This window comes from Amblyomma maculatum, chromosome 1 (assembly GCF_055883805.1).
Source record: "Amblyomma maculatum isolate TAMU_Amacu chromosome 1, ASM5588380v1, whole genome shotgun sequence".
Lineage (NCBI taxonomy): Eukaryota > Metazoa > Arthropoda > Arachnida > Ixodida > Ixodidae > Amblyomma > Amblyomma maculatum.
The window spans coordinates 286409704-286428317 of NC_139344.1; the positions used below are offsets into that span (position 1 = coordinate 286409704).

Sequence of the window (18614 nt, forward strand, 5' to 3'; positions counted from 1 at the left end):
ATTTTTGTATTTTTTATTTTTGTATTTTGTGAATAAATTTCATGTGCTTGTGTCATGTTTTTCAAGAATGCAGGTGTTTCAAACTTTCAGATGCGTTTTTCTCCAATTCTAATTTTCAGCATTTTTTACATTTTGTGCACAAACTTTCAAGTGCGTAGAATTCTCAGATTTGGATAAAATTTTGCACACAGCTTCTTCAAAGTATGCAGAATGGGCATATCTATCTGGATTGTCAATATCTCTTCTACATTTTTTGGCAAAAATTCAAAATGTTGACTAGCAGCACCCAGAATGTACACTTTTGATGTTAGTGAATTTTTTTGCAAATACAGGATATTGTAATCAAATTTCAAGTAGTTTTGCTCATACTACTAAACCTGAGATGCAAAATGAGCTATTGCAAGCTACTCTAAACATAAATTTAATCCTCAAAAAAGTGTGCACAAAAAGCCCTATATTTTACTTTTGAAGACTCTATTACACAAAAACTATGCATGCTACATAAAAACTAAGACCATATTTGGAATCTTCATTAAAATCCTTATCAATGATATAAGTTTCATAATCATAGGTTGAATATTAAGAAAAAAGTATCTTCGAGGAGCATCTCCCCTTAAGGTACAAAAGCAGCCAACAGAGTCCAGTGCGCGCGCACAATAGCAGTCAAATCCTTAGCGCTCCCTAAACTGCTACTCAGGCCATACGAAAAAAGAAAAGGAAGCAAGAGTATATACTGCTCCAGCTGCGCTTTGCCGAGGGCAGTTCCAAACCGTCAATCATTTGAAACCGCGCCGTCTGCGTTGGCCAGCCTGGTCGCACATACTTTGCACACACACACACATACACCCGCGCGCACGCACGCACACAAATTAAGCGAGCGCCCAAGGCAGCTCGAAGCCGTCACGCGTTCGAACATGCTTGAACCCTTCGACAGCCAGACCACCAGACTGCCAGCCCCTCCTTTCACCTTTCCCGCTCGTTGGACCTGAGACATATCTTGCAGCACCCTCTCACTCCCTCCCAGTAGATCGAAAAAAAAAAAAAAAAAAGAATACGCAGGAGACACAGAAGTGACATAGACAAACGTCAATTTTGTGTCACGTGATTGTCCGCACAGGACCTGCAAAAATATTCTTCCACCATGCACAGTGTTGCCACCAGATGTCAGTTTTGGTTTCGCGACAGTTCGGTTTCGCTGTCGGCAGAGTTACTCAGCGACTTGGCGCAGAAGAAGGCGTGGCGCAGAAGTAGGCAAAACATCGATTTTGTAGCAGCATGTAGCAGGATTTTTGATTTGACACAGTTTGGCGCAATTGGCACAGCAGTTCCACCACTCAGAATGCTGCATGTTTCAATGATCACATGACTTGACCCCCACAGAATACATCATAGCGTGGCTTTGGTGAAATTCTAGGTATCAAAGTGCGTTTCAGAAATGCCCAACCAGTTCGTCATTTCTGATGCCATCATTTCATGGCAATCAAATGAGGCAACCATAGTTGGCTGTACAAGAAATGCAGCATTTCATCACTCAGCAGCGTTTCACTGTGTGACAGTTCAGGGACAATTTCGAAGCGATTTGCTTGTAGCACTAAATAAACGCTGCACACAAAGTTTCACACCTTTCAGAAAAGCTGGTAATGCATATGCACTAGCCTCATAACATGGTGGCCTTTGAAGAAGCAGTGTATTTTGAGAGCCATCCGGTGGAGTTCATGCCGCAACCTGGACGTCTCTATGCACAAAGCTGCACAGGGCAACAATTTCAGAATTGTGGTTATCCAGTCTAATCAGGCAGAAATGGCCGGCTGCTATAATCCACTCACCTTTCACAGAGCACCAAGAATTCAACACCACAGCTTAAAAACTGAAGCACAGCACTAAGTAAAAACACTACTTCAAATCAGACTTGGACAACCACCTTTATGTTGTGCAGTGTTGCAAAACACGTAACCTTTTCCACAGCTGCGAATTAATAGCTCAGTGGCAAGTCACACCGCAACAACACTCTGCAATCGCCACGAATGAAGCTTATCATCGCTGCCACTGTCGCTACCTAGGTTTTCATCACATTACCATCTGACTGATCAGTAAGGTGGAATGCAGTAGAATTCTCAGTGCTTGTGTCAAGGTGGCCAGATTATAGAAGCCAGCCACTTCTGTGCTGTAGTAGACTCAAAGTCATGAAGAAGTTAGCAATCATTGCGGGCATCAATTTCATCCCAAAGCAGGCAGGTATTGCCAGAAAGTTTGGATTATCAAGAAAGATTATCGACGGAACTTGGACCCAGCGGGAAAAGAGCACCAGAGAAGCCCCCACAGAGGCAAGCGAAAACGTCTCACTAGGCAGCTAACATTCAGTTATTAAGTATGAGGCCAGGGTGGCTTGAATGGTTCAAGCGGCATCATAGTATCAGCAACAAAGCTGTTTGTAGTGAAAGCAGGGCTGCAGACGAAAATGCCTGAAGGCAGACGCAAAACAAGACGTCGCCAACTTTACAAAAAGAACAGAACCCCAACCAAAATATGTAATGAGATTATGGTGGAAATGAAAAGATCTTGCCTCCCATGGTATAGATCAGGTGCTACAAGATTGAAGAAACGAAGTTTTATCCTTTTAATTTGGCACTGAAAGTTGCACGACAACGACTGGTGTCTCCTCTTGAGGCGTAACACTGTATTATCACTGTACAATGAAATCTCATTACTATGAACACCACATTACCAAAATTTTAAAATTAATGAATTCCCAGCAGATTTCCTATGTTTTCAATGTAAAACTATTTCACAATTTCGTATATTTCAGAATAATGTATGCGTTTTTTCTTCTACAGTCTAGGAACATCAGTATTACGAATTCGGCTAAAATTAACAGCAAACCAGCTCGCAACACTCGCGTGAAAGAGAAACAGTCGTTTCTGTGTGTATAGTCCGTGAGCAGTAGCTATCATCATCAGCATATCTAGTGCCAGCTCCTAGCAACATCACAAAGCTGCGATATATTACGCAGTAGCCAGCAGGTCTAGCTGCCTGCCTTTTTTCTTCTTGTGTTGTGTGTCAATTGCCGATCAGTCGTTCGTGCTATTCACACATACAGCACAGTACTTTTTTTTTTTGTTACAGATTATCTTATTGCAAAGTTTGTGCGAGATCTGGCGATAATTGCAGCCAGCGAAGTGCCAAGAAGAGAGGAACGCAGCTTTCACTGCAAAAAATCGCCACAAGGAAAAAGTGAATCGGCCTATCCAGACAGCTAGCATTGCCCCGTCAACCGCCGTGACCATTATGAAAGACCAAGACAAGATTTTCAAACTTCGAACTCGAACTCTCATGTTTTTTTGCACATGGACATTCATCGCTCAGTGCAATCCCAAACCCAATGAGGTGCTGCGCAAAGTGGAAGATGTATGTGCTGTAGTGGTGTAATGTAGTGCGTGGACGTGTTTGCTGCACAAGGCACAAGAAAATAATTGATTTCTTGTCAACGCCGTTGCATCATAAAACCTTTGCAGCGACTGGGGAAAAAAGTTCATGCTGTGGCCATGAGAGCTGCGGCTGAAAACGTGACCGCCAAACAGCCGAAGCCCAAGCGCGCTGCCGCAGCACGGTGAAGAAAGCATGTTTGACGGACTCCATCCGCAAAGAACGGGAGGGGCCAATGTATGGGGCAGGAAAATTCTAACAACATGGCTGTGTTTGAGACACATATTTATATTTTGCGAAAAACTTTCATGTGCTTGTGTCATGTTTTTTTAAGAATACAAGCGTTTCAAACCTTCAGATGTGTTTTTCTCCATTTGCAGTTTTCAGTATTTTTAGCATATTGTGCACAAACTTTCAAGTACTTATAATTGTCGGATTAGGATGAAATTTTGTACACAGCTGCTTCAAAGTGTGCAGAATGGGGATATCTATCTGAATTATCGCTATCTCTTCCACATCTTTTTGCAAAAATTCAGAACTTTGACTAACAGCATCCAGAATATACACTTTTGGTGTTCTTGAATTATTTTTTATATAAAGGATATTTTAACGAAGTCCTCGCACATCGCATGCATGTATCAGCAGCCACCTTCACAATAGGATGAGAACTAAAACTTTTGCCGAGACACACTGCATTTTGCATTTGCCCAACGTTGGCATCAGTTTGAGGGCAGGGTTCCATACGCGGGAAAAAGTAGACACTTTTTTTTTATGACAGTCGTCCATCCTTCTACCCAACAGTCATCAAAGAACGCATGCGGTCAGCCGCGATCATGACGCCGGCTTTTAGCATTGTTCGCTTCAAAAGGTGTTTGCTGCTACACATGCTTCAATCATTTTGTGGCAGCAGATGGTGTCCACCGAAATCGTTGTCTGAGAAAGAGGAGGTACTGAGCAACCCGACCAGCCGAGCAAGCCCTGAGCACAGAGACAGCGAGCACTAAGATGGCATCCCGCAACGAAGGGAGGCGCTAACGATGGGCTTTTTTTTTGTTTTAACTTATCAGTGGCAAAAGTGGGAAGCAAGCTCATTGCGCGTGTAAATACGGTACGCGCATGTGAGGCCTGAACAAAAGATTGTCGTGCAAAGGTAGCCGCGCTGGTGCGGGCAATGTGCTCGCTCTCCTGACGTTAAGAAAAATTATGTTTTCGCGTCCATTTGCTATCACCAATTATCTTTCTGATATACAAAATAACATCCAGTACCCTTATTAGCACTAATCATTGCTAGAATTCCTTGCTTATTTCTTGAATTCATAATTTACAAGTTCCCATCTACTAGCAGTGTTGCACTAACCTGTTACTTTATTTGGGTAGCTATAACACATGGGAACCTCGATGAAACGAAATTCATGATTTAAAGAAATTTTCGGCTGCAAGTAGGACTTCATTATATTGAGGTTCAACTGTACTCGTTAAACATGCTAAGTGAATGTTATTGCTTTGTGCGGCACGTGCATTCATTCACGATATGAGCATGACCTGCAGTTGCACCAGAGTACCGTATTTGCACGATTCTAACGCGCCCCCGATTGTAACGCGCAGTAATATTTAAGGCCCGGAAACCACAAAAATAACTTTGCGCCGATTCTACCGCGCACACTGAATAGACGCAGTCAGCAAGCGTCTGAAAGTTGCCTAAAACATTTAATCTAACTCAAGAACACAAATCGGAACACACGAACACAACCACAAGATGGAAACATCATAGTCTACTCGCCGTCAGAGTCTGAAGACAGCTCTTTTTCACTGTCCACCGACCACAAATGGTCATCGCGAACACATGTCTGCGAGACATCTAATGTACGGGACGCTGCCCGGCTCCCCTCTTTTTCTGCTAACAGGATTACTTTCCGCTTAAACGACGCCTCGTAATGAAAGCGCTGTTGCCTTTCCATCTTGTCACTGTGCTATGGGTGAATGCACGAATCCAACGCAGCTTCTGTGTACACCAACGAAACGGAGCGTTTGCAAAAAATGGCTATCGAAACGCTGGATCCACTCAAGGATAGATCCAGCTCAAAACGGCTTGCTGATACCGATGGCAATGCAGCTTGCTATCGTTCATTGAGCTGCTTCATTTCGGTTTTTGAGATGTAGGTTCCGGTTTGGAGTTTTTTTTGCGTTTGCAGTCCGATTGTAACGCGCATGTATTTTTGAACGCTTATTTTCGGGAAAAAAAGGTGTGCATTAGAATCGTGCAAATACGGTATGTAGTGAAGTGGCATAGACAGGACGAAAGCATGACTGGCCGAAATATTCTAACTGGACAGTTATAGTGGTTACAGCTTAGCATGATCAATTTCTGCGGGGCACCACAGCACATGCGGTGATCGTCGAGTTACATGCTTCCCGGCGGCACGTACGACTGCCGTGTCGGCACCAATCAGAGCGCACACACGGGTAGCCACATCCACCCTATCGGACCATGCTAGCGAGTGCACATGGACGGCGTGCAGATGTAGATTACAGTAGCAGATCACGTTATGCTATGACTATAACTCCCTATTATCGACATATAAACTAAACACCGAGAGAGAGAGAGAGAGAGAGAGAGAGAAAACTATTTCAAAAAGAAAAAGAAAAGAGAAAGGAAAAAAGAAAAAAAAGGGGGGGGGGGGGGGGGGGGGCAGTGAGTGGAGTCTTCATTTCAAGACCCCAGTGGTCTGGGCTGCCGCTCTTGCCTGAGTTACCAGCCTACGCTGGGTCTCTAGATCATAGCATTGCAGAGTGGCCTCCCACTGCGCCTCCGAATGGTGCATGTTTATGTGTGGAGGTTTGGGGCCTGTGCACCCCCATGTGACGTGGTAGGCGGTGGGCTGGTCATTGCACCAAGGGCATATGTCTGTGTAGTGTTCTGGGAACATTATGTTGTATTGATGTAGGTTGGGGTAAGTGTTGGTTTGGAGCTGTCTCCATTCCCGCATTTCTTGTGCATTTAGACCCTTGTGTGGAGGGGCATAAATCCTACGTTGTTCCCGTAGGTACTTAAGTCGCGCGCCGTAAGTCGCTGGGACAGGAATGCTGGTTGTGAGATCGGGATTGGTGGCCGCTCGGTTTGTGTGACCTCGAGCTAGCCTATCCGCGACCTCATTACCTTCCAATCCAGAGTGCCCCGGAACCCAAGTGATCTGATGTTTGAGCTGTGAGGTTGTAGCCAATGGGTAGGTTGTGAAGCGAGCTAATATTTTAGGTATTCTGCCTAACACCGAGAGCGCAAAGTTCATAATTTATAATATAAACTAAACATCGAGAGCGCAAAGTTCGTAATTTGTAAAGCCAAATTTTCACTCAGTAGAATCTCAGTGATAAGAATCCAGATGATATGAATTGAGGCATGGTACACTGTTTACAATGCGCGGAATTTGGAATGTCCAGAACACACTCCCTCGCCACTACAAATACAGTGAAAGCTCGTCAATTCGAACCTCGATAATTCGAATTTTTGGATAATTTGAACTAGACTACTTGGTCCGGCCAAACTCTATAGAGATCTGTGTATAAAAAAGCCCATTAATTCGAACGCGAGTTAGTTCCGCAAACGGATAATTCGAACCACGCACCGCTGCGTCTGGGCGGCTTGGCGCACATCACGCGGGAACAAAAAAAAAAAAAATAAACACTTCCGCGATCGGAAGGCATAGTTATTGGCTGCGCATGTCCAAAACGGGGACAGGAGATGGAACCAGGTAAAACCATGGAAAAGTGAGTAAAACTTAAATGGCGCCGTGACCGGCGCGGCGGGCGGCGGCGTTGGAGGGAGGGGACGGCGGCCGCGGCAAGGTCACTGCATGGCCGCGACGGCGGCGGCTGCCTGCTCTCTCTTCTGCGCAACGTAGCTCGGAACTAAATACTCGTTAATTCCAACCCTGTTCATTTGAAAATAGGGATAAGTACTGTCAGCGCGGTCCCAGCCAACGCCCATGAAAGGCTATGATCTCAGACGGGCACACTACGGGTTAAACTTTCTTTTTTTTGCGATAGCCATCCGTCCTTCCAACCATCACTTGTCAACGGAAGCACGCGAGTCAGCCGCGATGATGACGCCGCTTTTAGCACCGTTCGCTTCAAAAGCCGCTTGCTGCTATCGCGCGTTCCGATTATTGGAGTAGCTGTAGACGCGCCCGCCCCAGTCACTCATAGCATGATAAAGTGAACGTACTGAAAAGGAGGCTTGCACAACCAGACAAGCGCTGGCACTTTGCCAAGTTCGCTTCCCCCCATGGAGCTAAAGTCAAAAGATAAACACGCCATTATCACTGCGCAGAATATTGGCCCACTGCCAAGAAATGTGTTGTGGACCGTGACGGTGCGAAACGGAAGACGCGCCAACGACTGACGCCTTTATTTTTTTTCAGATTCATTGGCACCAATCAGGGCTGGGTGTGTTTGTTACGCGAGCGGGTTCGTTACGTGACTAAATACGGTACATTTACAATAATACAAATGGTTCTTGTCAGTTTTTTCGAGGCCATTCGATAATTCGAACAACGGATAATTCGAACGTTTTCCCCGGTCCCGTGAAGTTCGAGTTAACGAGCTTTTACTGTATCAATGCACAAACCCGTAACCACTACCTCTTGCCCCAAGAGCTGCTCGTGCATTTTTGACTTTGTGATTGCTGGTACGATTTACACACATGAAGCCGTTAATAGCTACACGAGTCACACATCACTACAACTGCGATTAACAGTCTCATTGTGATCACCACAGGCGGTGACTGCAACACTGTGCTCCATGTGCTACTCATACGTTGTTGGTTTAGCAATTGCTAGTTGCACTCTATGCACAGACAGCAGCATGCGGCCCGTACCTCATTGACAATAAGGTTACTAGTCACATGCCCACAGGGAGCAGTTAGCAGCAATGCACACACTGCACATAGCCAACATCGCGGTCTCCAGTCATGCTGTACTTATTGCGGTAAGCGAGCTGTGGCTGTATGACCGTAAATAAATGCCGTCAGCTGTTAAAAAATCTACGTGAATTCATTTCTTATGCTTGTACATACAAATTTTGGTCATTTTGATGATGTGAATTTTTAGATGATACAAATTTTTTTTACAACCCCATGAAATTCGTACAACCAAGATTGTACAGTCAAACCTTGTTAATTCGGCCCCCGCTAATTTGGCCTGCTCACTCCCTCCCTTCAAAATGTACACGTTTATGCCAGCAAACTCTCAATAATTCGGAGCACAATTCAGCGCGCATCGGTTAATTCGGACTGGAGACGGACCATGACCGGTGCAGAAGTGACTTTTAGGAGCAGGCATTATTATGACCATCATCCGAAAATGGGTGCCGGGCCAAACACAATGCCATTCCGAAACCGATAACGTACGAGGGGTAGCATTTTCAGAGCACGCATCACTACTGTCATCACTTCTCTCGAGAATGAGAACGTCCCAACGCCGCATGCACTGCATGCTTCTGCATTCTTCCCTATGTGTGTGTGCATGCGCGGTGCACGGTCCTCAAGGCAGCCATTTTGAGATTCTCTACGAGAGTATTAGGCCTGCTAGGTGTGCTCGGTGTTGGGTCACAGTGGCAGGCGTGTCTGCCCACATGTTTGTGGTGTTTCGCTCCGCCATGGTGGGGACTCCTGCCAAGAGGGTTAAGTATGTGGCCAAAGACTTGGGGCAAAAGATAGAAATGCTGAAGGCATCTCCCGTGAAGAGGTGATGCATCGGTTCGACGTACAGCGAAGCACCCTGGGAACTTATGTGAGGAATGAGGCACAAATCTTGGAAGCTTTCCAGAACGAAGTTTCATTCTGCTCGCAAGCGTATGCGGACAGCAGCACACCCTCAGTTGGAAGATGCATTGTTGCGGTGGATTGGAACTGCACGGAATGTGCGGCTCCCATTAAGTAGGCCATTCATCTGCCCACAGGAAGAAACCTATGCCCTCCGCATGAACACTGATTCTTTCAAAGCATCGGAAGGCTGGCTTGCATGGTTTAAAGAAAGGCATGTCCTGGTTTTCAACACCGTGTGCGGGGATAGAGGTGCGGTCACCAAAGTCGTCAAAAGCTGGCAGAACGTCCAACGCCAAGAACACATCACAGCCTACAGCCCAAACAATGTGTTTAACACAGACAAGACAGCACTATTTTTTAAAGTGCTGCTGGATAAGAGTTTCAAGCAAGACTCTTGTGCTAGTGGCAAGAGGAGTAAAGAGCTTGTGAGCGTGCTTTTAGCGGCCAACATGATGGGCACAGAGTGCCTGCCTCTTCTCGTCATCGGGAAGGCGCTTAAACCAAGGTGCAATTATAACATCAAGCGTCTTCCAGTTGATTACCGCGCAAATAGGAAGGCATGGATGGCTTCCGAAATATTTCGTTCCTGGATACAAGAGCTCGACCGTCGGTCCAGCGCTAAGAAACGCAAGGTGCTGCTAGTGGTAAACAACTGCTCCGCACACTGCAACGTTTCTGATCTTCAAGCGATCAGGCTGGTATTTCTGCCGTCCAACATGACCACAGCGCTACAGCCGATGTATCAAGGAATCATGCAGTATGTCAACAAAAAATACCAGAAGCATGTTTTGGAGCGTATGCTGCTCTGCATGGAGCGAAAACAACCGTAAACTGTAACGCTCCCGAGCGCGATATACATTTTGGTGCACGTGTGGTCAGACACGCCGGCAGCAGCAGTGGCCAACTGCTCGGCATCGGCAATTACTTGGCCAATCAGCATCGATAACGGCGTTACTGTAGCTGGTCAGTTGACTGATGAAGAACTCGTCGATGCTCTCAGTGCTACTGGCGAGGTGTCCGACGATGGCGACCAAGACAACCTCCGCGAAGAACTCCTGGCACGGCGTACCACTAAAGAAGCTGGTGACGCCCTAGATGTTTTGGAGGAATTTGGCCTCGATGCCCCGCATAACATGCTTGGGTTGGAGGGGTTGGCACATGTGAAAAAAGTTGTTCTTGCCGCTCAGTTTCCAGCAAAAAAACAAACCACCATTACAGACTTCTTTGCGAAGTAAAAGTATGAAATAAATGCTTTCTTCATGTGCTGTTTTACTTGTTCATTCCATAATTTGACATTTGGGTAATTCGGCATTCGGATAATTCTGACAATTTTTTTACTCCCACGCGATCCGAATTAAACAGGTTTTACTGTACTGTAAATGCAAAGTTTGGTTGCTTCACAGTTCATTTCGATGAGAGTTCTACACCTTTAAACAAACAAAAAAACTCGACATCTGACCCTGGACCAATTACAACGGAATGGCTTCTTGCACTTAAATGGCTCAAAGTGCATAAACGAGCAGAAAATAACCTTCAAGAAATGCAATATTTGGATCGTCTGAGCCGCCCATAGCAGAAAAAAGTTTGAATCACACACCACGCCATACAGTGGCAGCGAAAAACAAGCACCAATTGATTAGAATGTGACAGACACATGATCAAGCCATTGAAGCGCAAGCCTTACTTCCTTACTCTGCGATGACTACTTCCACTGATCTGCACGCAATCCGAGCACACTCCCTGACTCCGTCATCCCTGCTGCACGAAATGGCAAAGCAGAAGAGCAAAGTGCTCTTGCTCAAGAATAAAATCAAGGTATTTAGGGCAGTCGACAATCGGTGCAGAAACAGAAGCTGCTGCGGACTTTTTTTTTTCAGTCTCTTGAAGTTCAAATAAAGTAACAGGGTTTGAACGTACAATTTTGGTGACCTTCACCTTACTTGTGACACAAGTGAAAAGCGACAAAGATTGAGCATAAGGAAGAAATATGAAAAAAAATCAAGAGAGCACTGCAGAATCTGCACTGAAGATATGCGTAAGCCTGAACGTTGCTGCTGCACACGGTATACCGTATTTACTCACATAATGCTCGCACTTTTTTTCGCGGTAAATTGAAGCTAAGTTGCGGGGGTGCAATAATTATGCGGGGAAAGTTTTTGCAAATGTTTTGGAGCGCTAAAAGCAAATTTAAAAGGTGTAAATCGGGATTCTTAGGTCAGCTATTGTAAATACAACCAAAGCATTACTTTCAAGCAGAACTTATCCTTGTTATAGAAGTACAGGGTCGCCAAAAGCACGAATTGCTAAAGCACTTTATTTGCCGCATGCAGCCTGATTATGACTCCCCGCGTTTCATAGTATAATGCTCACAGCAGACATACAGTTCTACTCTTGATCAGACACTTGACACGAGTCCGTGCTGACACTGCAATCGCTGTTTCTAGTAGCGTACTACGCAGACACGCCTGCTGGCAGTGCGGTTGCTATGCTGTAGCGCGGACTTGAAAGCTTTCAGCTTAAAAGCAGCTGTATAACTTGAGTACGCCCCATCACGATGTGGCACAAAGAACACGGTACACAGAGGAGCAAAGCAGGTAACACAAATGGAACGAAGGAACAATAACAACGAGGTGCGGAGACACTTCGCAAAATGGCGACGACTACGAGCATCGTGGAGGTAAAAAAAAAAAAATCGAGCATAACCTATGATGATGCTGATCTACTCAAGTACGCTATCGCCGACTGGTAGTGTGTGTACACAACGAGGCCAGCTAGGTTCAGTAGCGCTCCAAAGGTGGCGCTTGTTACTACTAGCAGACGACTCTTGCGGTGGTAATAAATGGGGCGTCAAAAAATAAAATTTTTGACGCCTCATTTAGAGTGCGAGCATTATGCGAGTAAATAGAGTATTGTGCGCCCCATTAGAGATTTCACACGGCAGAAATTATGATAGCAGCTGCATCGTTGACGGCATTGTGCAGCAAACCGTGCATGTTCTTTTACTTTTTTTTTCCTTTCGACTAAACGGCCCTTTACACATTTCCTGATCACTTTTACTCACTTTATTTTTTTTTGTCTCAAACGACCAACTTTGGGTCACATGACCCTTGCCACATGTCATGTGACCCAAAGTGTAGCATCACATTAGGGTGTCATGTCGTCATTACCCTGCCTGGCTATTTTGACATTGATATTTTGACTTCCTTTACTATAATTAAGCACCTCATTACTCTACTTTAACCCCAAGATTTCCCAGACAAGATTTTTTCATCCTCTATCTAGTACAATCATTTTTTGTTAAGTTGTTCAGTTACGACGAAATTGTGTACACAAATTTTGGGGCACCAAATCTTAAAACACTTAATGCTCACGCATTAATAAGAATAGCATCAACTGACCTTTACGACTGCAGGTTTGTCTGCTTGTGCTGAGTCTGCAGTAGCAGTATCAGCTGTGCTTCGGGATGATTCCCCACTAGCACTGTTGGCCCCAGCCTTGGTTGTTTCAGCACTCCCAGAGCCACTGTTATCAGGTGCCCTGGTTGCACCAGCAGCTGCAAGAGCCTCTGCAAAGCAGAATAGCACATTATAGGCATGCACAGCTACTGATCACTCCAGACACGCAATCCACTGTTCTCCCAACACCAAACTTGTCAAGCTACAGAATAAATGTCACTGCGCCACAAAGGCTCTACAAGCACAGGTGGCCAAGCCTTAAGAATGAAAGTCACTGAACTAATAGAGGCAGCCCAAGACCAACTAGCCATTAAAATTTGGCTTTAGCTCTACAAACACATACAGTCAAGCCCGGTTATAACAAACAGCGTGATTTAACACAATTTGTTTGATTTATGAAGTAGTTAACTCTAACTGAACCCATTTATAATGAACGGCATCAAATTCGTTATAAAACTGTTAATCGAAATTGCATTAACCATTTCGCTGTCGGACATTGCTGGCCGTGATGCACCCCGAGTGTCTGCATGGTTTCAGGGAACGAGCATATCAGGGAACAAGCATAGTGATTTATTTTTGATTATGATTGCTATACAAATAACATAGTCAACAGAATATGCACATTTCAGTGTTCTGCAGGTATTATCATCATCAGCCTGACTATAAATTAGATAAATGAGGATAATATAAGAAAAAACTGCTCGATACTTCTTGAGTCTGAATCCAAGCTCAGCTCGTATTTATAATCAAAAGAGCCATCGCTCCAGTCCGCAGTCAAAGGTCCCGTGCGGTCAGTCATCAGAAAGTAACCGTGCGCACAGAGGGTGCACTTTCTGTGGCCCGCAAAATGGAGAGAAATGGCACGTTGTGAAATCAAGATTACAGAGGAAGATGGAAAGAGACTAAAACAACCTCCTTTGCTGCTGCTAGCCACAAGCAAGGGCGCAACAAGAGAGAGCGAAAGCAGCGATCAGGTCATATGTCGACCTATTGGAGAGACACGAGCCCCTGAACACAATGCGTCGTAGCAGACACGCCAACAAAATAAAAATAAAAGTCTGCAAACCTGCGCAGGATAACAGAACAACCCTTGAACCCGTAACCGCACGCACGCCGCATGATCACTTAGCGCGTGTCCGCAGAGTGACCGCGCCCCCCCAGCAAAGAAGGTGGCGGAGAGTGGGCGCGGCCGCTCCATACCTTCACAGTATATATGCACCAACACAACGCTGGGCGAAAATACGAACTTGTAGAAAGATTTGACAGATGGTGCATCCTGTCCAAGCACAACAACTTGACATCCAGGCACAAAATTTTGAACACACAATAGAGAACGTACTGGTACGTGGGTGACACTGGGGACGGGGGAGACACGAAAACGTACCGGTACGTTCGTGACAGCGAAAGGGTTAACCAATGAAAAACAATGCCACTCACCATGAATAATCTACTACAAGAGACATTTATTGCAGAGAAACCTACATCTAGTTGCAGTAGGCAGCGACTTTTGCCCGAACACTGCATTTGACACCATTAAAGAGATCCAGGTTCTCGACATGAGACATCCTCTCGATTAACTCCAACCCACTTTCTTGTATTTTGGCGCAGTATCACCACAGCACATCGGTAGCAAAACGGGCTTCTTGCAGCATCAAGTGAGGACGATCATCTTCCGGTGGCTGCTCGTCGGTGGCACCAGCACCAGATGCCAACGCGTCTGCAACAATTTCAGGGTCCAGTGGGTTTGTTGTCACAGCAACGTCGTCGACTGTCAAAAAGTCCTCGAAGGCAAATTTTTCTGGCAGAGCGTCTGGTGTATCGGCGAGCTCTACCCAAAGCATGGCAATACAGCTGTCGCCTTGCACTGCACTCGCAACTTCCGCACTTTCCTGACATCTTGCGAGACATGGTTGACCATTTCGATTGCGCCTAGCAAATTAATCTTCAGCTTGTCATTTACCCGCAATTTCACCAATAGGCACTCTACGACGTGCTTACGGTAGCCTTGCTTGAATGCCCATACGATTCCGGATGTAAAACAGCTGTGGCGTTCGGTGGCAAGAAGCAGAGCTTAAGGCGGGGGTCCCACTCCGGCAGCGCGAATGTGCCATTTTAGGCAATGTTTGCGTGAGCATTCTGCGCGTTGTTCTTTTTCGAACATCACAATGTAGGCATCATTCGAAAGCTTAATATACTCTCTGTCAAATGATGTGCGCTGCTTTAGTGTGTGAACGTTATCAACTGCATGAGAGGTGGTTTTGCAGATGACAAATTCGCTAGCGTCGTTGATATACCCTACTTCGGATTAGTTCGCTGAAGAAACTGCTGCACTTAGAACAGTTTCCTTTGGCCTACACATAGAATGGGTACTTATATTATGAAACCTGAAGCGTAATTAGTTTTAATTTAATCAGTCTTTGATCGGCAGCCTTTTAAACATGGTAAAGTTTGGCTATTTTGGGCACGAATATCTGCGCTTTATCAACGTGCACAGCAGTAAAATTTTTACCACTTCGGGCGCACATTATAATAGTTGAGTGTACGAAGTTTCATCGAAATTTATTCGCTAGTTCGTTTTTAATTACCTTTCCAATTTGAAGATTTCCGTAATACTGCCTCACATCGCATAGCTTGACCAGAAAAACCGCTCATTCTACAGCCTAGGAATCATGCATGGCGAAACTAGAATAGTCGTTATTTGTGAACCCTGATCGCAAATTGCGCTTTATACAATTAGCACGATTATACTGAGCCTTCAAATATAATCAATTTTTCATACACGACATTCAATGGAGAAGGCCGTCATACTCAACAACGTGAGCCTTGCTTGAGTTGGCTTTTTTTTAATATTGTATTACTGTAAAATAAAGTTAAAATAAGAAGCACAAACCATGGTGATAATTAGTATTTGCACCTGTATTCGGTCATTAAAGGTTTTTCACTGCTAGCGCCATCTAGGTAAAAGCAGCAAAAGTGCGAGTTCATTCAATTGCCAAGAGAGGCGCGCGTGACTACACTCCTTCAAAGTACTGAAGCTAGTCAAGAAACCTAGAAGTCAGCTTCTCTGCAGTGCAAAAACCCCTTCACCATGGCGGCCAAACCTGTTTTGGGGGCACAAAACAGGTGCAGTGCAGGAGACGTCTATTGTGGTAATAATGGCCACGTACATTTCCTGCACCCCTCTTCTTCTTGTCGCAATTATGGGATTAAGAACCCCTCCATTTGTGAGTGCCATTCATAACACCTCCCCTGCCCCTACCTCCTCCAGGCTCTCAATAGTGAAGGAATTCTGCTCAACACGTTCGCGCATGACATCAGGCTGGACATAGAAGTATTCTGCGCTGCACCCAACTTCTGCCCTCAAAACAGGTTTGGCTGCCATGGTGAAGGGGTTTTGCTCTGCTGACTTCTAGGTTTCAGCAACCCACCTATACTACTTTTGTGCTGTGAAGTGTCTTGCTTGTTGCTATTTGCATTGCTGTTTGTGAGGCGAGTGTCACACTTTTCAAAAATTCATTGCCTGTCGAAACAACTTCTTTCTGCAGCAGATCCGGTTTCAAACATCCCATAGAGGAAGAATTTCGACAACTCTCTCACCTGATGCAGAGGCTACAATTCATGATATAGAGGAAAGCAGGGAGTGTCAGTGGAGTGAAAGGAATGAATGGATACCTGGAGGCACCACTCGATTGAGAACTTGGTGCGAGACACCGCTGGTTCCTAGCACAAGGAGACGCATCTACTCAAAGTGGAAACACAAACAGTTCATTAGGGAAGGACCACGGAGTGAAAGCTTTTTTTAGGTGACAAGACATGACACGCACACTACGTGCGTGCACATGTTTTGCGCGCATACACTGTGGTTTATGCGGGGGCTATTCGCTCGCACGAAGAGCCTGCACATGGTCACCGCATCACCCTTTGCACCCCTGCATTGCGTGCGAACAGTGGACGCTCGCCTGTAGTGCTAAGCCGCTAACCTTCACGCCCAATCGCTGAGGGGCTTTGCGCTATTTTGTGCTTTTCTGAATATGCTTCTGGCCCTGTACTTTTCCCTCACGCATTCGTATTTCGCCAGGCGCTTCAGGCTCGGATAGCAAGTGACACGGCTAGCAAAATCCAAACAGAATGCGCAGAATCTTCCGGTAAATTTCCATGTATCGGGCTTGCTTTTCGGCTGGCGACAAAAGTGCAAATTTATCAAAATTAAGACATGCCTTGACAGATTGCAGGTTGCTTGGACGAGGTTCTTCATCCGTGCGCGCAGTTGGTCCAGTGGTATTTCTCGCAAAATGTAGACATTATGTGTTTGACAGCGAGTGCTACGGATATCGCCACGTTATGCGGCATGGTGTGCTGGCAAAATGCTCGCACATGACATCACGATACGCCAGCTGGCATACCACGCGTATGATCCACCGTTTAGATGCTATGTGCGTCATGCGACTCTCAAATATTGGTCAAAAAAGGAATAGGACAGTAGACCAAAATAAATAGTTTCGGCCGGCGGTATCGACTGGTTGTCTCCTTCACATCTCCGTTGGTGCGTGCTCTGTTCCCTAGAGCTTTCAGTGGCACACGTGTGCTTAGGTGCAGCTGTCCTCTCGGAAAGCACCGTTTTGAATGTAGCTTCGCAGCCGCTACAAGAAATACAACTGCAAAAGGACGACGTCGCATACGGAGTACAGATGAAAAAAAAAAAAAAACGAAGGAATTCGACGCTGCTGAACCGAATGTCGAGCGTTAGCTGAAATGAGAATGTACACTGTTTTGGTTCAGTGCTTTTCATGCTTATAAACATTACAAATATGTGCTCATAGATAATCAAAAACCAGACGTCATCACCGATAATCACCGTAATGAAACGTAACAGCCGTTGTACGTCTGTCTAATTGTATTTGGTCACTTACGAAGAATGTATGGACATCTTCGCAAAGGTGGGACAGTTCACCACACTACGCTGTGTGGAAAGAGAGAAGTTTCGACTGCAGACAGCGTAACATAAACAAAGTGACGCCGAGAGGGCAGCTGGGCGCATTTCACTGTGACAAGAGAAAAGTGCTTGCCTACATGTAAACCGAATTACCGGATTCCTTCGGCGCACACGCAGTGGCATTAGTGGGGCCAAGTAAGGCTAATGCGCGTGCACAGCCGGCACTCTCTACTTCTCTGTGCGTCTACGCTATGCTCAAAATAGTAAGCCTCGAAGCCGTGGATTCATGTTTCAAGGCCAGGGGTCTGTTTTAATATTATTATTGTTATTATTATTATTATTACTATTATTATTATTATTATTGTTATTATCATGCAATGCACCGTAAACGCTTTCGCGGACATTTAGTGCATGTGGTGGGTTGACGGAATGAAGCGCGTGTCTGTATCGGGCGGTCGTGCAGAACAGAGTACTGATATCCATCGCGGCACACGCACATCGCCACTGTTTTTAGACTGCCGCAATGAAAAAAATCGAACGTATTTATTAGCACAATGACAGCCTCCCTTTACAAGCGCACATGGTCATCCCCGATTAGTCATCGCAGTGAAATTCCAAGCTTTTTGGGTGTTTCTTGCACCTCATTCCGGTTTTGTACCGGAAAAAAAAAAGGAAATAAACGTCGCGTTTGGTTTTGACATAGGACATCGTTTTCTTCACACCTTCGAACACGTCAGTTAGTTTTAGTAAAGTAAATAGAGGAGGCTCAGAATTTTTGCCTCCGAATGGCTGAATATCGATTGACACCACCGAAATGAAATATGCGACGATGTGTGGAGCGGAAATCACATGACAGTCTGATTCGGCGCGCAGTTTTGACGTCGAGGTCACCAGCGGCATTTTTCTTTTTTTACTGAAAGCATTTCCGATAACAAACATGCAAAGCAGTAAAAGAAAATAAAACGAAAGACTAACGCTAGTT

The 18614-nt window shown here is 45.3% G+C and overlaps 1 protein-coding gene across 4 annotated transcripts in view; it reads right to left on the bottom strand.

Moving 5' to 3' along the window:
- LOC146206743 (transcription elongation regulator 1-like) overlaps positions 1–18614 on the bottom strand; it is a 294887-nt gene that overhangs the window by 162044 nt on the left and 114229 nt on the right. For all 4 annotated transcript variants that reach the window (XM_084591554.1, XM_084591557.1, XM_084591555.1 and 1 more), the window contains exon 8: positions 12643–12809. In XM_084591554.1, coding sequence (XP_084447680.1) covers positions 12643–12809 — 167 coding nt within the window. The remainder of the gene's footprint in view (positions 1–12642; positions 12810–18614) is intronic.